General features: G+C 39.9%; 1 protein-coding gene across 3 annotated transcripts in view; it reads left to right on the top strand.

Annotated features, from left to right (window-relative positions):
- Positions 1 to 1,020: 1,020 nt before the first annotated feature.
- Positions 1,021 to 17,518, top strand: part of LOC118372484 (pyridoxal kinase-like) — a 29,042-nt gene continuing 12,544 nt past the window's right edge. For 2 of the 3 annotated variants that reach the window (XM_052522959.1, XM_052522958.1), the window contains exons 1-2: positions 1,021 to 1,493; positions 2,186 to 2,240. In XM_052522959.1, the coding sequence (XP_052378919.1) occupies positions 1,413 to 1,493; positions 2,186 to 2,240 (136 nt within the window). In that variant the 5' untranslated portion in view covers positions 1,021 to 1,412. The remainder of the gene's footprint in view (positions 1,494 to 2,185; positions 2,241 to 17,518) is intronic. The other variant, XM_035758398.2, reaches the window with a different exon arrangement.

Here is a 17,518-nt window from a genome sequence, read left to right as displayed (position 1 = left end):
GTTATTCCACTCTGCCCACCAGACATGTTATACCACTCTGCCCACCAGACATGTTATACCACTCTGCCCACCAGACATGTTATACCACTCTGCCCACCAGACATGTTATACCACTCTGCCCAGCAGACATGTTATATCACTCTGCCCACCAGACATGTTATATCACTCTGCCCACCAGACATGTTATATCACTCTGCCCACCAGACATGTTATACCACTCTGCCCACCAGACATGTTATACCACTCTGCCCACCAGACATGTTATACCACTCTGCCCACCAGACATGTTATACCACTCTGCCCACCAGACATGTTATACCACTCTGCCCACCAGACATGTTATATCACTCTGCCCACCAGACATGTTATATCACTCTGCCCACCAGACATGTTATATCACTCTGCCCAGCAGACATGTTATATCACTCTGCCCAGCAGACATGTTATATCACTCTGCCCACCAGACATGCGTAAGCCTACTTACTGTACACTACAGTATCAGTATCACTGAGATTGAATATCAGGCATAACCACTGGTCTAAACTGGCCTGCAGTCAGAGACACACAGAGAGTGTGATTCAGTGCATTTAGGCTGCTATTTTAATCTCTACGACTAGATTCAAGACTGGTGGTGATACAGGACGTTTCTTGAGTAGACCCTCAGTCTGTAAAAAGTGAGACTGATCATTGAGATAAAACAAGAGAAAACTATTGGACCCTCTTGTCTTCATCTTTATGAGACTGACATATGTGTGTGAGCTGTGTTCTTAAACAGACAACAACATCTGACGAGAAATCATATCATTCTGACAAGTGAATTGTTGATTGATAATTTTTTTTTAAACCCACTGTGATCATTCTTTTCATTTTAAATATTAGCTGCTATAATTGCTGATGATAAACATCATGTTATGTTATAATCAGAGAAGTAGCAATACTGAATGTGCAGTGTATGTTAGCCTGACCCCTGCTGACAGCCAGTGGCAGTAGCAACAGCTTGCAATATAAACGATTTTCTAGTTCAAAGGACAACACTTCTGTATCCCTGCCTTTCTATTATCAAGTGTTTGACTCCGACCCTATGTAGCCATTGAATCAGGTTGGATGTCAGTTTACATTGGAATAGTTTGTGTGAATCATTTATTTGTACTAGAAACTTAAATCATTATCCACTTTAAGGCGCCGGTGACTTTTCTTAGGTGTCCATATAGTTGCCTGCGATATTTCAGCTAGTCAGTCTTCTTGAATCGTCGTGTCCTTATTGTAGCCTCCAGTTGAATACAGTGGAGTTTTCGCATACGTTCGTGTTGCCGACAGGATTGTTTGCTTAGTGAGTGAGCGTCGTTAGCTCGTGCACGGAACACATCTTATTCCACAGCCCTCGTAGCTTCATTTTTAACTTCATCCTTGAAATGGAGTGTCGTGTGTTATCTATTCAGAGTCATGTTGTCAGGGGATACGTCGGGAATAAATCGGCAACATTTCCATTGCAGGTAAGAAATTAATATGTTTACGTTACTTCAATGTGTATACATACACGTTCGACAACTCTGATCGACTAGCCTGGCTACATGCTGAGAAAGAGGAGATACAGTATCCAAGGGTTATGAGAGATTCGTAAAACTGGTTAGATTAGCAGAATTAGCTCAATTACATGGGTGTACAGTAAGTAACCTGTAGTGTATTTAGCGAATAGAAGAGATTGGAGAAGCTCTGAATAACGTTAGTCGTTCAGAATAACAATAGTGCACCCTATACTTGCCGGAGGATTTTATTTATTTATTTTATTTCACCTTTATTTAACCAGGTAGAGAGAGGCCAGTTGAGAACAGGTTCTCATTTACATTTGCGACCTGGTCAAGATAAGGCAAAGCAGTGCGACAAAAACAACACAGAGTTACACTGGGTATAAACAAACGTACAGTCAGTAACAACAATAGAAAAATACAGGATACAGTGTGTCACAAGGCTCTTATAATGAATGACGTGCCACATCTATTCCACAGACTGCTCATACATAGTGCCTCAACCAAACCATGCAGACATAATGAATCAATGCAATGGGGTTTATGTTGTTGTACTCACATGATTGTGTGTGTTCATGAAGAAAGAGATACGTCATAAACCCACAAAAGTGATGCAATATTTGCAAGCATTGTTATGATTTGCTTGTCTCCCCTCACAGGTGCTTGGGTTCGAAGTGGACTCCATCAACTCAGTGCAATTCTCCAATCACACAGGTGTGTGCAGTGCAGTAACTCCGTGCTCGTTTTTCAATATAACATTTGACAGAAACAGCTGAGCCAACAATAGGCTATTTATAAGAAGTACACTAGAAGAAAATGTTATCAAGCATGAAATCCTATCACAACACAATTTGGTCTTATGTAGGAACATTAGAAATGGTGTTGTTTTTATATTGGATAAAAGTAAAGACTCAGGGGTAGAAAATGGTACATCATAGACTACAGTTGAGGAACAACGGGAAAGAAATTCTACTTTGAAAGCTGAAAAATCCCACTTTTTGAGAAAATGGCCCTTGAATGTTTTGGTATACCTACTGGAGAGCTCTTCTTTGTCTACACTCGTTCAGCATCGTTCACAACCTCTTGGTCCTACCTGGCACGCAGGCGTCCCATCTAGAGCTCTGGAAATGCAAATGCACTACGCTAAATGCTAATAGTATTAGTTAAAACTCAAACGTTCATTAAAATACACATGCAGGGTATTGAATTAAATCCACACTCGTTGTGAATCCAGGCAACAAGTCAGATTTTTAAAATGCTTTTTGGCGAAAGCATGAGAAGCTATTATCTGATAGCATGTAACACCCCAAAAGACCCGCAGGAGACGTAAACGAAATAATTAGCATAGTCGTCGCTACACAAACCGCACAAATAAAATATAAAACATTCATTACCTTTGACCATCTTCTTTGTTGGCACTCCTAGATGTCCCATAATCACTATTGGGTCTTTTTTTCGATTAAATCGGTCCATATATAGCCTAGATATCGATCTATGAAGACTGTGTGATAAACGGAAAAAAATTGCGTTTCATAACGTAACGTCATTTTTTCAAATTCAAAAAGTCGACGATAAACTTTCACAAAACACTTCTAAATACTTTTGTAATGCAACTTTAGGTATTAGTACACGTTAATAAGTGATAAAATTCATCAGGAGGCGATGTCAATTCTATAGGTGTCTGTTTCGAAAAAATGTCTTGGAGAGAGCTCGACCAAAACATCCGGTCGGAGACCGGAGGGAATCGATTCCCTTGATTCGGTTAGACCAAGAATCAATTGCGAATCAAATGACAAGACTCTAGACAACGTGTGGAAGCTGTAGGCGCTGCAACCTCGGCCTCATTTAATTCGATTCACTTTGAACAATTCCTTGAAGTCGCGGATGGATATTTTTTTCCATTTTCAGTGATCAGATATTCCTGCACTTTTCGATGAAACGCACATTCTGTTATAGTCACAGCCGTGATTTAACCAGTTTTATAAACGTCTGAGTGTTTTCTATCCACGCATACTAATCATATGCATATACTATATTCCTGGCCTGAGTAGCAGGGCGCTGAAATGTTGCGTGATTTTTAACAGAATGTTCGAAAAAGTAGGGGGTAGGAGTAACAGGTTAAGCCTTAGCCCCACCCATATCTTCTTAGGGCTGCAATCCCGTTAACGGGTTCGATATGACAACAGCCAGTGAAAGTGCAGGGCGCCAAATTCAAAACAACAGAAATCTCATAATTAAAATTCCTCAAACATACATGTATTTTATACCGTTTTAAAGGTAATCTTGTTGTTAATCCCACCACAGTGTCCGATTTCAAATACTCGTTTGTGGTGCTTTCGCTGTAAAGTTAGGTCACCACCAAGCCACAGAAAAACACAGCCATTTTTCCAGCCAAAGAGAGGAGTCACAAAAAGCACAAATAGAGAGAAAATTAATCACTAACCTTTGATGATCTTCATCAGATGACAATCATAGGACTTCATGTTACACAATACATGTATGTTTTGTTTGATAAAGTTCATATTTATATAAAAAAATCTGAGTTTATATTGGCACGTTACATTCACTACTTCTAAAAACATCCAGGGATTTTGCATAGCCACATCAATTCAACAGAAATGCTCATCATAAATGTAGATGACAATACACATACATGAAATTATAGATCTACCTCTTCTTAATGCAACCGCTGTGTCAGATTCGAAAAACTTTATGGAAAAAGCAAACCATGCAATAATATGAGACGGCGCTCAGATTATGCACGATGTTGAAGTCAACAGAAACCAGAAATAACATTATAGATATTCCCTGACCTTTGATGATCTTCATCAGAATGCACTCCCAGGAATCCTAGTTCCACAATAAATGCTTGATTTGTTCAATAATGTCCATTATTTAGGTCAAAGTAGATACTTTTGTTAGGGCTTAGGTATACAAATCCAAATGCTCGTGCGTAACTTCGGACAAAAACTTACAAAAGTTATATTACAGGTCTTAGAAACATTTCAAACTAAGTATGGAATCAATCTTTAGGATGTTTTTATCATAAATCTTCAATGAAGTTCCAACCGGAAAATTCCTTTGTGTGTAGAAAAGCAATGGAACGCAGGTCGATGTGGAATGTGCGTGACCAGGAAATGGCTCTCTGCCAGTAACCTGACTCAATCAGCTCTTATTCAGGCCCACAACACAGTAGAAGCCTCATTCAAGTTTCTAAAGACTGTTTACATCTCGTGGAAGCCCTAGGAAGTGCAACTTCATCCATATCCCACTGTGAATTCAATATGGGCTGGGTTAAAAATCGACCAACCTCAGGTTTCTCACTTCCTGTTTGGATTTCTTCTCAGGTTTTTGCCTGCCATATGAGTTCTGTTATACTCACAGACATCATTCAAACAGTTTTAGAAACTTCAGTGTTTTCTATCCAATAATAATGATAATATGCATATTTTAGCAACTGAGACTGAGGAGCAGGCCGTTTACTCTGGGCACCTTTCATCCAAGCTACTCAATAGTGCCCCTGCAGCCATAAGAAGTTACAGATTCACATGTGAGGCCATGTGATAAACAGAGTGAGTAAAGTAGTGTAGTGAACAACCAAAGATTTCAAGACTAAAGACTGATTTAATACTATGACTATGTCTGTATACAGTTGTCACAGTGACATCATGATCATTGTTGGACAACAGTAGAAAAGTATAAACACTCAAATGATAGGCTGCATGACATCAGCAGTCTGGTGGTCCAAAATAGCATATCTGGTGTTTTTTAACACCAATAAACCAATCAGTTTAAAAATGAATTTAGTAAATGTCAATCTAGCAAACCAGGCAATTAAAAGCATCTTTCTAAACAATGTTTTGGTTAGTTTCTAGCATGTTAAGTTAGCTAGCCAGGTCCAATAATGACCATACTGTATAGCTGACAATGCCTTTAACTTTAGATAATTTGTATTCATTATTACACACAAATAAACTCACAACAAGGTCATTATTTCCAAGTTAATGGCGAGCTAATTCCAGAAAATAGTTACGGTTTATGAGTGTGACAAAATAAAAGCAGGGCATTGTCTCGTTGGCCAAAAGTTATATCCTAATTTCACTTTGGTGACGATCATGTTATTCTTCACATTACTGTCTCTGGTAAACGCACACTATATCAAATAAAATCTAAGTTTATTTCTCACATGAACATGATACAGAAGGTGTAAACAGTACAGTGACATCATAAACATTCTTTTGAAATGGTTACTTGCATAATGCAATTCTCTTTTCGACTCCTTCTGCATATTTGCAAACAAAAGCATGAATTCTCCATCCCTTTATACACTGCTTCCACTGGGCATTCCTCTGATTTCAAAACTCTGTCCTCCAGAAAGTGGAGAGCATTAAAAAACACTTTTGCAGTTCTTTGTGATATCTCTCAAAAAAGCAGCATTACAAAGGATTACTTACACATACAGCGCAGTGTTATAGACAGAAGCATGCTACATGGCAGACCAATCCAAACGCATCTCTTGGCATGTCCAGCCCACTCATTTCAGCCAATCATGGCTAGCGGGAAGATTCCTGTCTTTTCCGTGGCTAAACCAAGTAAAATTGGCATTTAATTTGTTTTATTTGTATTTTCATATGGCATACAAGTTTGTTATTAAGGCACATTATAATTTAATATAATAATATAATAAAGTCAGTTAAAATATATAATATAAAGTCAGTTAAGAATAAATTCTTATTTACAATGATGGCCTACCAAAAGGCAAAAGGCCTCCTGCAGGGATGATACATACAGAGAGACCTAAGACAGCAACATAGCAAGGCAGCAACACATGACAACACAGCATGGTAGCAACACAGCATGGTAGCAACACAACATGGCATCAGCACAGAACATGGTACAAACATTATTGGGCACAGTCAATAGCAAGAAGGTAGAGACAGCAATCCATCAAGTAAAGTAACCACAACTGTCAGTGAGAGTGTCCATGATTGAGTTTTTGAATGAAGAGATTGAGATAAAACTGTCCATTTTGAGTGTTTGTTGCAGCTCGTTCCAGTTGCTAGCTGCAGCGAACTGAAAAGACGAGCGACCCAGGGATGTGTGTGCTTTGGGGACCTTTAACAAAATGTAACTGGCAAAGTTCACATGTTCCAGAAGGCATTTCTGCCCCCCTCCCCCAAAAAACATATATGTTCAAATGCCTCCTGTGCGGTAGTGACGTGCGTAGTTTCCTTAAACGAGTCACTTATGGAATGTATCTCTGGTTGTGGGATTCTATTTGGCCCATATCAGTAGCCAATATCATCTCGGCCCACATTCAAGATTCCAATGACTGTATTTAGTAACCACAGTGTGTAGCACTAGCCTCACCCTCTTCATTTTTGGTGAGCCCAATTTTTTTAATCCCTCAATTTGAGGGTTTCCACCCATCTGTTGTAAAGTTCAACAATGTTCACTCGGAGAGAAGAATTGAGCCTTTTGTGCTTATTCAAAATGTGTTTTTGGCTCTAACTAGTGCAATTCCCCAAACTATTTTTCTAAAGTTAAGTCATGAAAGACCATGTTTGGAGTGAAATGATGAGGCAGTGAACTCGTACATTACCCTGCAGTCTGTAAACAATTCCTCTTTCGACTTTGCATTACATGAACTCAGAAAAAGTACTTTTGTATCTGAGCAATTGCACTTACATTAAGTACAGTAAAGTGTTGGAGATAGTCCTACAGTTAATGATTGATCATCTGTAAACTGTACAGAAAGAAGGGAGATACTGAACTGTTAAGTAATGGGTTCATAGAGTACATGCCATTCACTCAGAGATTGAACCCTGGGATGTTTGCATTTTATCTTCTAGTTGGCTACATGATTTATTTTAGATCATGACTTGACATCCCAATATGGGGCTTGGTAGTGGATGAAAAGTTGTTGTTGTTGCCATGAATCCTTTGATGGTGAGACGTTAAGATCAATGTCAAGTTAGGTACCTACAGCCCTCAGCCCAATCTGTTTAATGGAGCAAAGCTAAAGGAGCCCTGTTGTTCCTCTACTGTTCCTCCCCACAGCCCCCCTTAGAAATGTTTGCAAATGTATTAAGAATTTAAAAAACTGATATCACATTTACGTAAGTATTCAGACCCTTTACTCAGTACTTTGTTGAAGCACCTTTTGGCAGCGATTACAGCCTCGTCTTCTTGGGTATTCTTGGGTAGTTTCTCCCATTATTTTCTGCAGATTCTCTCAAGCTCTGTCAGGTTGGATGGGGAGTGTCACTGAACAGCTATTTTTAGGCCTATCCAGAGATGTTCGACCGGGTTCAAATCCGGCATCTGGCTGAGCCACTCAAGGACTTGTCCCAAAGCCCCTCCTGCATTGTCTTGGCTGTGTGCTTAGGGTTGTTGTCCTATTGGAAGGTGAACCTTCTACCCAGTCTGAGGTCCTGAGTGCTCTGGAGCAGGTTTTTGCCAAGGATCTCTCTGTACTTTGCTCTGTTCATCTTTCCCTCAATCCTGACTAGTCTGCTAGTCCCTGCTGCTGAAAAACATCACCACAGCATGATGCTGCCACCACCATGCTTCACCGTAGGGATGGTGCCAGGTTTCCTCCAGACGTGACGCTTGGCAGTCAGGCCAAAGAGTTATATCTTTGTTTCATCAGACCAGAGAATCTTGTTTCTCATGGTCTGAGAGTCCTTTAGGTTCCTTTTGGCAAAATCCAAGCGGGCTGTAATGTGCCTTTTACTGAGGGATTGGCTTCCGTCTGGCCACTCTACCATAAAGGCATGATTAGTGGAGTGCTGCAGAGTTGGTTGTACTTCTGGAAGGTTCTCTCATCTCAAGAGGTACTCTGGAGCTCTGTCAGAGTGACCATCAGGTTCTTGGTCACATCCCTGACCAAGGTCCTTCTCCCCCGATTTCTCAGTTTGGCCGGGCGGCCAGATCTAGCAGTCTTGGTGGTTCCAAACTTCTTCCATTTAAGAATGATGGAGGCCACTGTGTTCTTGGGGACCTTCAATCCTGCAGAAATGTTTTGGTACCCTTCCCCAGATCTCTGCCTTGACACAATCCTGTCTCAGAGCTCTACAGACAATTCCTTCGACCTCATTGGCTTGGTTTTTGCTCTGACATGCACTGTCAACTGTGGAACCTTTATATAGACAGGTGTGTGTGCCTTTCCAAATCATGTCCCATCAGTTGAATTCACCACAGGTGGACTCCAATAACGTTGTAGAAACATCTCAAGGATGATCAATGCTTCAATATATCCACCTAATTTTACTGATGATGACACCATCTATTTTGTGAAGTGCACCAGTCCCTTCTGCAGCAAAGCACCCCCACATCATGATGCTGCCACCTCCGTGCTTCACGGTTGGGATGATGTTCTTCGGCTTGCAAGTCTCCCCCTTTTTCCTCCAAACATAACGATGGTCATTATGGCCAAACAGTTGTATATTTGTTTCATCAGAAAAGTACGATCTTTTTCCCCATGTGCAGTTGCAAACTGTAGTCTGGCTTTTTTATGGCGGTTTTGGAACAGTGGCTTCTTCCTTGCTAAGTGGCCTTTCAGGTTATGTCGATATCGGACTCGTTTTACTGTGGATATAGATACTTTTGTACCTGTTTCCTCCAGCATCTTCACAAGGTCCTTTGCTGTTGTTCTGGGATTGATTTCCACTTTTCGCACCAAAGTACGTTAATCTCTAGAAGACAGAACGCATCTCCTTCCTGAGCGTTATGATGGCTACGTGGTCCCATGGTGTTTATGCTTGCATACTATTGTTTGTACAGATGAACATGGTACCTTCAGGCGTTTGGAAATTGCTCCCAATGATGAACCAGACTTTTTTTTCTGAGGTCTTGGCTGATTTCTTTTGATTTTTCCATGATGTCAAGCAAAGATGCACTGAGTTTGAAGGTAGGCCTTGAAATACATCCACAGGTACACCTCCAATTGACTCAAATTGTGTCAATTAGCCTATCAGAAGCTTCTAAAGCCATGACATCATTTTCTGGAATGTTCCAAGCTGTTTAAAGGCACAGTCAACTTAGTGTTATTAAACGTCTGACCAACTGGAATTGTGATACAGTGAAATAATCTGTCTTTAAACAATTGTTGGAAAAATGACTTTTCATGCACAAAGTAGATGTCCTAACAGACTTGCCAAAACTATCGTTTTTTAACAATACATTTGTGGAGTGGTTGAAAAACAAGTTTTAATGTCTCCAACCTAAGTGTATGTAAACTTCTGACTTCAACTGTATATCTCACTAGATCAGGATTTTTAAGACTCCATATATCCACTAGTTCCATTATAGCCATCATATTCAGGATTTCCTTAAGTGCATAAGGGTGATAGTTTGAAGTGTGATTTCCTTTACTGTCCATTGGGGTATTTAAAACCGTATTATAATCTCCCACCATAATAATAGTCTTGTGTTGCTTGTAGGCTTTATACATTATTAAATATATTTTCAAATAAGTGTGGATCATCATTATTTGAACTGTATAGATTAATGAGCCAAATCTGTTTATGGTCCAGTAACATATTTAAAATAATCTATTCATCTTGCAGAATGTTTTGAACAATTTGCACATTCGGATCAAAATGATTGTTAATTAATATCATCATCTGTTTTGAGTTTCTTTGCCCGTGGGAGAGGTATGTTTCAACTCCCCAGTCCTTTCTCCACAACTTTATCTAAAATAGTTGAATGAGTTTCCTGTAAACAATAGACATTATATTCCTTCTCTTTTAGCCAGGTAAATTCTGATCGTCTTTTCTTATCTGCCAACCCATTACAATTATAACTGTCTATATTTATTTCACCATTTACTATAATGATATAGAAGTTTCAATTGTATTTATCATAATATTAGTTTTTTTTGTAAACTTACTTTAATAAAAAGTACTATAATGATATTACCATAGCTATACCATGGTATTCGCACTGCCACTGCACTACCTGAGTAAACCAATTGTTCTCCACTATTCCAACCTCTAAAACCTCCCCCCATCCCAAGTTGGATTGTCGTCCCAGTGACTGGCAGACCACATTTGTCCACCTGGATCCCAGGGCCTTCGAGAGATTGGGACCCATCCTTTATGAAGAGCACACCGTGTCACCCACAGAACAGAATCAGATTAACTGCCAAAAGCATTTCCAACACAGTCACCTTGATTGTATATGCACTACCAGTCAAGTTTGGACACACCTACTCAATCAGTGGTTTTTCTTAATTTATATTTTTACTATTTTCTACATTGTAGAATAATAGTGAAGACATCAAAAACTATTAAATAACACATTTGGAATCATGTAGTAACCAAAAAAAGTGTTACACAAATCTAAATATATTTTAGATTCTTCAAAGTAGTGTTTGCAGTTGATGTTACTCTTCAATAACACAGACCCCAAAGCAAATCAGGGGGCGGAAAATAGGTTTATTCAAAGATAACAAATCATGCGGGAGGTAGATGGTAGATGTTCATGCTCCCCTGTCCTCGGTGATTCTCTCCTCAGAACAAAGAGACCGGATGTAGTTTCATAACCCAGCCTGGACCGCAGAGTGAAGGAAAAGCAACCAACAAGTGCTCAGCATATGTGGGAACTCCTTCAAGACTGTTGGAAAAACATTCTAGGTGAAGATGGTTGTGAGAATGCCAAGAGTGTGCAACGCTGTTATCAAGGCGGAGGGTGGCTACATTGAAGAATCTCATCTTAATATATATATACATTTTTTTTTTTCCCTCAACTCTTTTTTTTGGGGGGTTACTACATATGTGTTATTTCATAGTTTTGATGTCTTTACTATTATTCTGCAATGTAGAAAGTAGTAAGAATACAAATTTAAGAAAAACCCTTGAATGAGTAGCTGTATCCAGACGTTTGACTGGTACTGTGTGTATATATAAAAAAAATCTTGCATATCTTATTTTATTTCCACAATTAACTAATAATATGCATCATAATGTTGGCAGTTCATTCGAAAGACCTATAACCAGGATTGTTACCTATAACCAGGATTGTTACCTATAACCAAGATTGTTACCTATATTCAGGATTGGCATGACAAATTACATTTGGCAAGCAAATATTATTTCAGCAAACAATTATTGTGATTCATCCTGTATTGTTCCTACATCATTACCCCATAGCAACAGATGTGGGATGCACACACACACACACACTCCCTGCCCTTCCCCCTCAAAACAACCACAAGCTCAGATGTTACAGCCCAATTCAAGAGAAGACTTGATGTGCGAATGCATATACAGTTGTAGTTGTTTGAGAAGGCATGCTATAAAGGTGAGATTTGATTAATCAATCTCAAGTTTTAGCTGATGGCACTCACACACACACACACACACTGGTCCCCTGTAGTGACCATTTTCCCAAGCCTCTCTGTGCAGTCAGACCTTATGATTATTTTGTGCCACTAGGGACACAATTTGCCCCTTCTCTGATTGTCCGAGTGTGACCCACTCCCCATGGGTTACTGCAGCTAGTGTTGCCAGCACTGACACTACCAGGGTGGGGGCACCCCACCGGAATCCCCACCTGCTAGGTACAAGGTCATCAAGGTTCTCATTAGCAGCTTTGAGAAATTCCTTATTATGCTCACCCATCAGGGGGCTTTGGCTTTGTTGTACCAACCCTGCCAGGCAGGCTCAGACTCTTGAGGGGTAAGTACTGCTTTAGTGGGTCTCTGACAGTGTTAATCTTTCTGTCTTGGATGCATATACTTGCAGTAGGCCTACTCCTTCGTGTGTGGGTCGCTCAGGTGGGTGACGAGGGTACAGGCCTGGGGACCGCTCCATCATGATAAGACAAATAAATAAACGTTTTATTTATAATCTATTTTTAAATGTATATCCCATATCGGCACAACATTAAAAGCTCTCTCTGTCACAACTCCTGCTCACAGACACACATGGGCTCTCTGGCATTTGCAACCATTTTCTTTTTTTTCACTCTCTTAACTCCAGACTTTTCCAAACACAAAAACACACACCCCACTTTCCATGACAATATACCCACATACTGTGACTTCTTCTGTCCTCTGTTTGCTGTTTTTATTCCTACCTCATTTCAGGCTTTTTATAAATACTATGAATAGAAAGTCGAATATGATTTATTTGACAACACTATACCATTCAAGGTAGGGAATGTATTTTTGATTCGTTTCAGGAAACTCTGCGTATGTTGCCCGTCACTACTTTTTGAATGTAAACTTAATTTCTTTTATCAAAATGCGTTTTTTTGGGGGTTGCAGAAATGTCTTCTGGAACATGTGAACTTTCATGTGCCTTATTAATAACAAACTTGTATGCCATATGTAAATACAAATAAAAATTGTTAAATTACAAGCCTAGCCACAGAAAAAGTGACACAACCTTCCCGCTAACCAATGGTTGACAAAATAAGTGGGCTGGACATGCTGAGAGATGAGTTCGGATTGGTCTGCCATGTAGCCATGTAGGTAGGTAATCCTTTCTAACGCGGATTTAAAAAAAAAAAGATATCATGTAGTAGAACTGTATAAGTGTTGCTCTCCACTTTCTGGAGGACCGAGTTTTGAAATTAGTGTAATTAGAGTATGACAGCTAAGGAGATTCTGGTGTTTGATTGCAAATATGCAGATGGAGTCGAAAAGAGAACACATAGAAGGCTCTTGTATAAAACACCTGTCTCCAGATTACATCTTCAAACTAAGGGCAACCATGGCATCCGTGAAAGAGAGGGAGAAGTGTCCATCCCATGTATATGGGTAAGATAGTCTAGCTAGCTACATTTTCCGATATTACACGTTTCTAATTTTGTCAGAAAGTTGTTTTCATTTCAAGTTAAAGTGTACTGTTAGCAAGCTAGCTAATGTTACGTGTAGCATCTGTGTAGTAATATTATTTGTATCTCAGAGCCATTTGCATTGCTAGTTATAGCCTAATGTTAGCTAGCTAACATTGAACATGCAAGTATCCATTTCAATAGAATGTTCATGATGTCACTGCGACAACTGTAGATAGGCCTAGCTGGTAAATTCGCTCTACTCCGATTTCAGAGCACTCTCGGTCGTCTGAGTGTGCCAGAGCACAGAATAACGTGATGAATTTACTAATGCTCAACACCCGTTGAATATGGTCGGTGTCGGTAAACGTTGGGGGAAAAAGCGTGATTAAATTATTGCCAACAGCACAGCTACAGTCAGAAATGCCATGGATAACATAAAAGCAGCCTAACCAGCTCTACTAGGGTGAGTAAAATGGTCAGAGTGAGCTGTTCTCTCATTTGTGTCTGGAAGTAGCTGGCAAGCTAGCCAACATTAGCCAGTTACCTTGGGTGCTTGACTGCTGCTGTTAGGTCAGAACACTCGGATCAACCCTACTCCTCAGCCAGAGCATCCAGTGTGCGCTCTGAACACTCCAAGAGTGAAACGCTCTGAATTTACAAATTAAATTTACTAACACACCTGTAGTATAAACCAGCCTTTAGTCTTAAAATCTTAGTTTTTTTAGTACATGGCCTCACATGTGAATCCTTACACAGAATAAAAACCAGCTGCGCGCGTGTGCCATCGTGAATAAATGTATTTTGTCCCCCCACACCAAACGCGATCACGACACGCAGGTTAAAATATCAAAACAAACTCTGAACCAATTATTTTAATTTGGGGACAGGTTGAAAAGCATTAAACATTTATGGCTAGCTAGCAAGTGCAAGCTAACTAATTTGTCCTATTTACCTAGCTTGCTGTTGCTAGTTAATTTGTCCTGGGATATAAACATTGTTATTTTACCTGAAATGCACAAGGTCCTCTACTCCGCCAATTAATCCACACATAAAACAGTCAACCAAATAGTTTCTAGTCATCTCTCTTCCTTCCAGGCTTTTTCTTTTCTTGACTTTATATTGTGGATTGGCAACTATAATAAATTAGGTGCATTACCGGCACTGACCTCATCGTCTTTCAGTCACCTACGTGGGTATAACAAATGAGGAGATGGCACGTGGGTACCTGCTTCTATAAACCAATGAGGAGATGGGAGAGGCAGGACTTGCACCGCGATCTGCGTCAGAAATAGAACTGACTTCTATTTTATCCCATGGCAAAGCAGACACTCATTGTGTGGGTGCAATAATTGAATCACACAGATTTCTAAATGTATTCAAGCGCCATTTTCTCAAAATTGAGGTTACAAGTTTATCAACTTTCAAAGCAGATTTACTTTACCATTGTTCCTCAACCCTAGTGTATGATTTACCAATTTCTTGCTCGGAGTCTCTACTTTTATCTAATGTATAAAAAAAAACACAATTTCAAATTTTGCTACATAAGACTGAATCGAGCCACATGTCACATTTGTAGTTTATTTCTTTATCAATTGCTGTATTTTATTGTTTTCCTGTATTTTTTATTTATTACAATCCCTACCATGGACAGTATTCGGTGTTCCATTATTCCATCCCTACAATGCACAGTATTCGGTGTTCCATTATTCCATCCCTACCATGGACAGTATTCGGTGTTCCATTATTCCATCCCTACAATGCACAGTATTCGGTGTTCCATTATTCCATCCCTACCATGCACAGTATTCGGTGTTCCATTATTCCATCCCTACCATGGACAGTATTCGGTGTTCCATTATTCCATCCCTACAATGCACAGTATTCGGTGTTCCATTATTCCATCCCTACCATGGACAGTATTCGGTGTTCCATTATTCCATCCCTACCATGCACAGTATTCGGTGTTCCATTATTCCATCCCTACCATGGACAGTATTCGGTGTTCCATTATTCCATCCCTACAATGCACAGTATTCGGTGTTCCATTATTCCATCCCTACCATGCACAGTATTCGGTGTTCCATTATTCCATCCCTACCATGGACAGTATTCGGTGTTCCATTATTCCATCCCTACCATGCACAGTATTCGGTGTTCCATTATTCCATCCCTACCATGGACAGTATTCGGTGTTCCATTATTCCATCCCTACAATGCACAGTATTCGGTGTTCCATTATTCCATCCCTACCATGGACAGTATTCGGTGTTCCATTATTCCATCCCTACAATGCACAGTATTCGGTGTTCCATTATTCCATCCCTACAATGCACAGTATTCGGTGTTCCATTATTCCATCCCTACCATGCACAGTATTCGGTGTTCCATTATTCCATCCCTACAATGCACAGTATTCGGTGTTCCATTATTCCATCCCTACCATGGACAGTATTCGGTGTTCCATTATTCCATCCCTACCATGGACAGTATTCGGTGTTCCATTATTCCATCCCTACCATGGACAGTATTCGGTGTTCCGTTATTCCATCCCAACCATGGACAGTATTCGGTGTTCCATTATTCCATCCCTACAATGCACAGTATTCGGTGTTCCATTATTCCATCCCTACCATGCACAGTATTCGGTGTTCCATTATTCCATCCCTACCATGGACAGTATTCGGTGTTCCATTATTCCATCCCTACAATGCACAGTATTCGGTGTTCCATTATTCCATCCCTACCATGCACAGTATTCGGTGTTCCATTATTCCATCCCTACCATGGACAGTATTCGGTGTTCCATTATTCCATCCCTACCATGCACAGTATTCGGTGTTCCATTATTCCATCCCTACCATGCACAATATTCGGTGTTCCATTATTTCGACTCTATGGAAACTTTGCATTATTCAGAATAGCCATGGAATAGTCTTGGTGTCTCGAAACAGTTGGTTATCAATGTACAGTTGATCAACTACAAGAGCTACACATTTCCCTTTTAAATCTATTAACCTTGAAGAGTGGGTCCAAACTTTGTGCCGTTCTGCAATTTCCTTTGGGAACTGATCATTCATTCCTATTTTCGTGCCAGCGACTATTTTGCCCAGGGTTTTAACCATTATTTTATCTTTGAAGAATGCAACTTTGGCAACGATTGGGCGCTCGTATCGCTGTCCTGTGTCTGAAGCAGTGTACACGTTGAAATGTGATTTTGTCGACAGTTTGGCCTGAGATCTGTAGCGCTTTAAGGAGGAATTCTTTCACCACGCTTTCAGACTCTTCCCCCTCATTTGATTTAATACCAGTAAGTACCAGATTTTCTCGCATGGATCTAGTCTGTATACCAGGTAAGGCTTTTCTCAGAAACATGTTGTCCTTTTTTAAGTTCATTAACATCTGTTTCAATAGTATTGACTGTAACTTTTTTAGCTTGTTTGTTTCTTTTCTCCATTGTCACATGTTTTTAAGTACTCATTTCGAGGCTCTCCTTTAAGTCTTTACTGACACGTTCAAGTATACGCAAGTTGATCATTTATTGACTTTAGCAGGTGGGTTTCCACTCTTACCGTACCAGGTGGTGAAAAGCATAAATCATCAGTGTCTGATGAGGAATTTCGTAGTTTTCATATGGAGTTTGGTTCTGGTTTTTTTCCATGGTTCCTCTCAGACATGTTTTGACCTCTACTGCTTCCGTAATATTTATCAATTAACTTCTCTAGCCTTATACATTTTGGGGGGTTGTTATCCACCTTGAATATTATTGCCACGAGTAAATGGTGTAGTGCTACTATTTAGTCTGTTTTTAGAGATAATGAATATTGAGATGTCTCATGAGGCATTCTGTACCGCCATCTTCAGTCCGCCATCACATCCTGGATTGTTGCATTTGAACTATTAGTAGGCTACATTATCGATGTTAAATAATGACTTGACCTCCCAATATGGGACTTGGTAGCTGATGAAAGGGCAAAATGTTCTGCAATGAATCTCTTCATGGTGAGAAGATCAATATCAAGTTAGGCCTACAGCCCTCAGCCCAATCTGTTTAATGGAACAAGCTATAGGAGCCCTGTTGTTCCTCTACTTTTCCTTTTCACCCCAGTAGTCCCCCTTATCTCTCTGTTCTTGGGTCTGGGCCAAGGGGGCCTCCACTAAACTCAGTGGGAAGCCTGTGTGTTTCATGGTTGAAACATTTATTTTTC

Source organism: Oncorhynchus keta, chromosome 7, assembly GCF_023373465.1.
Source record: "Oncorhynchus keta strain PuntledgeMale-10-30-2019 chromosome 7, Oket_V2, whole genome shotgun sequence".
NCBI lineage: Eukaryota > Metazoa > Chordata > Actinopteri > Salmoniformes > Salmonidae > Oncorhynchus > Oncorhynchus keta.
This window is presented reverse-complemented; position numbering and strand designations above follow the sequence as displayed.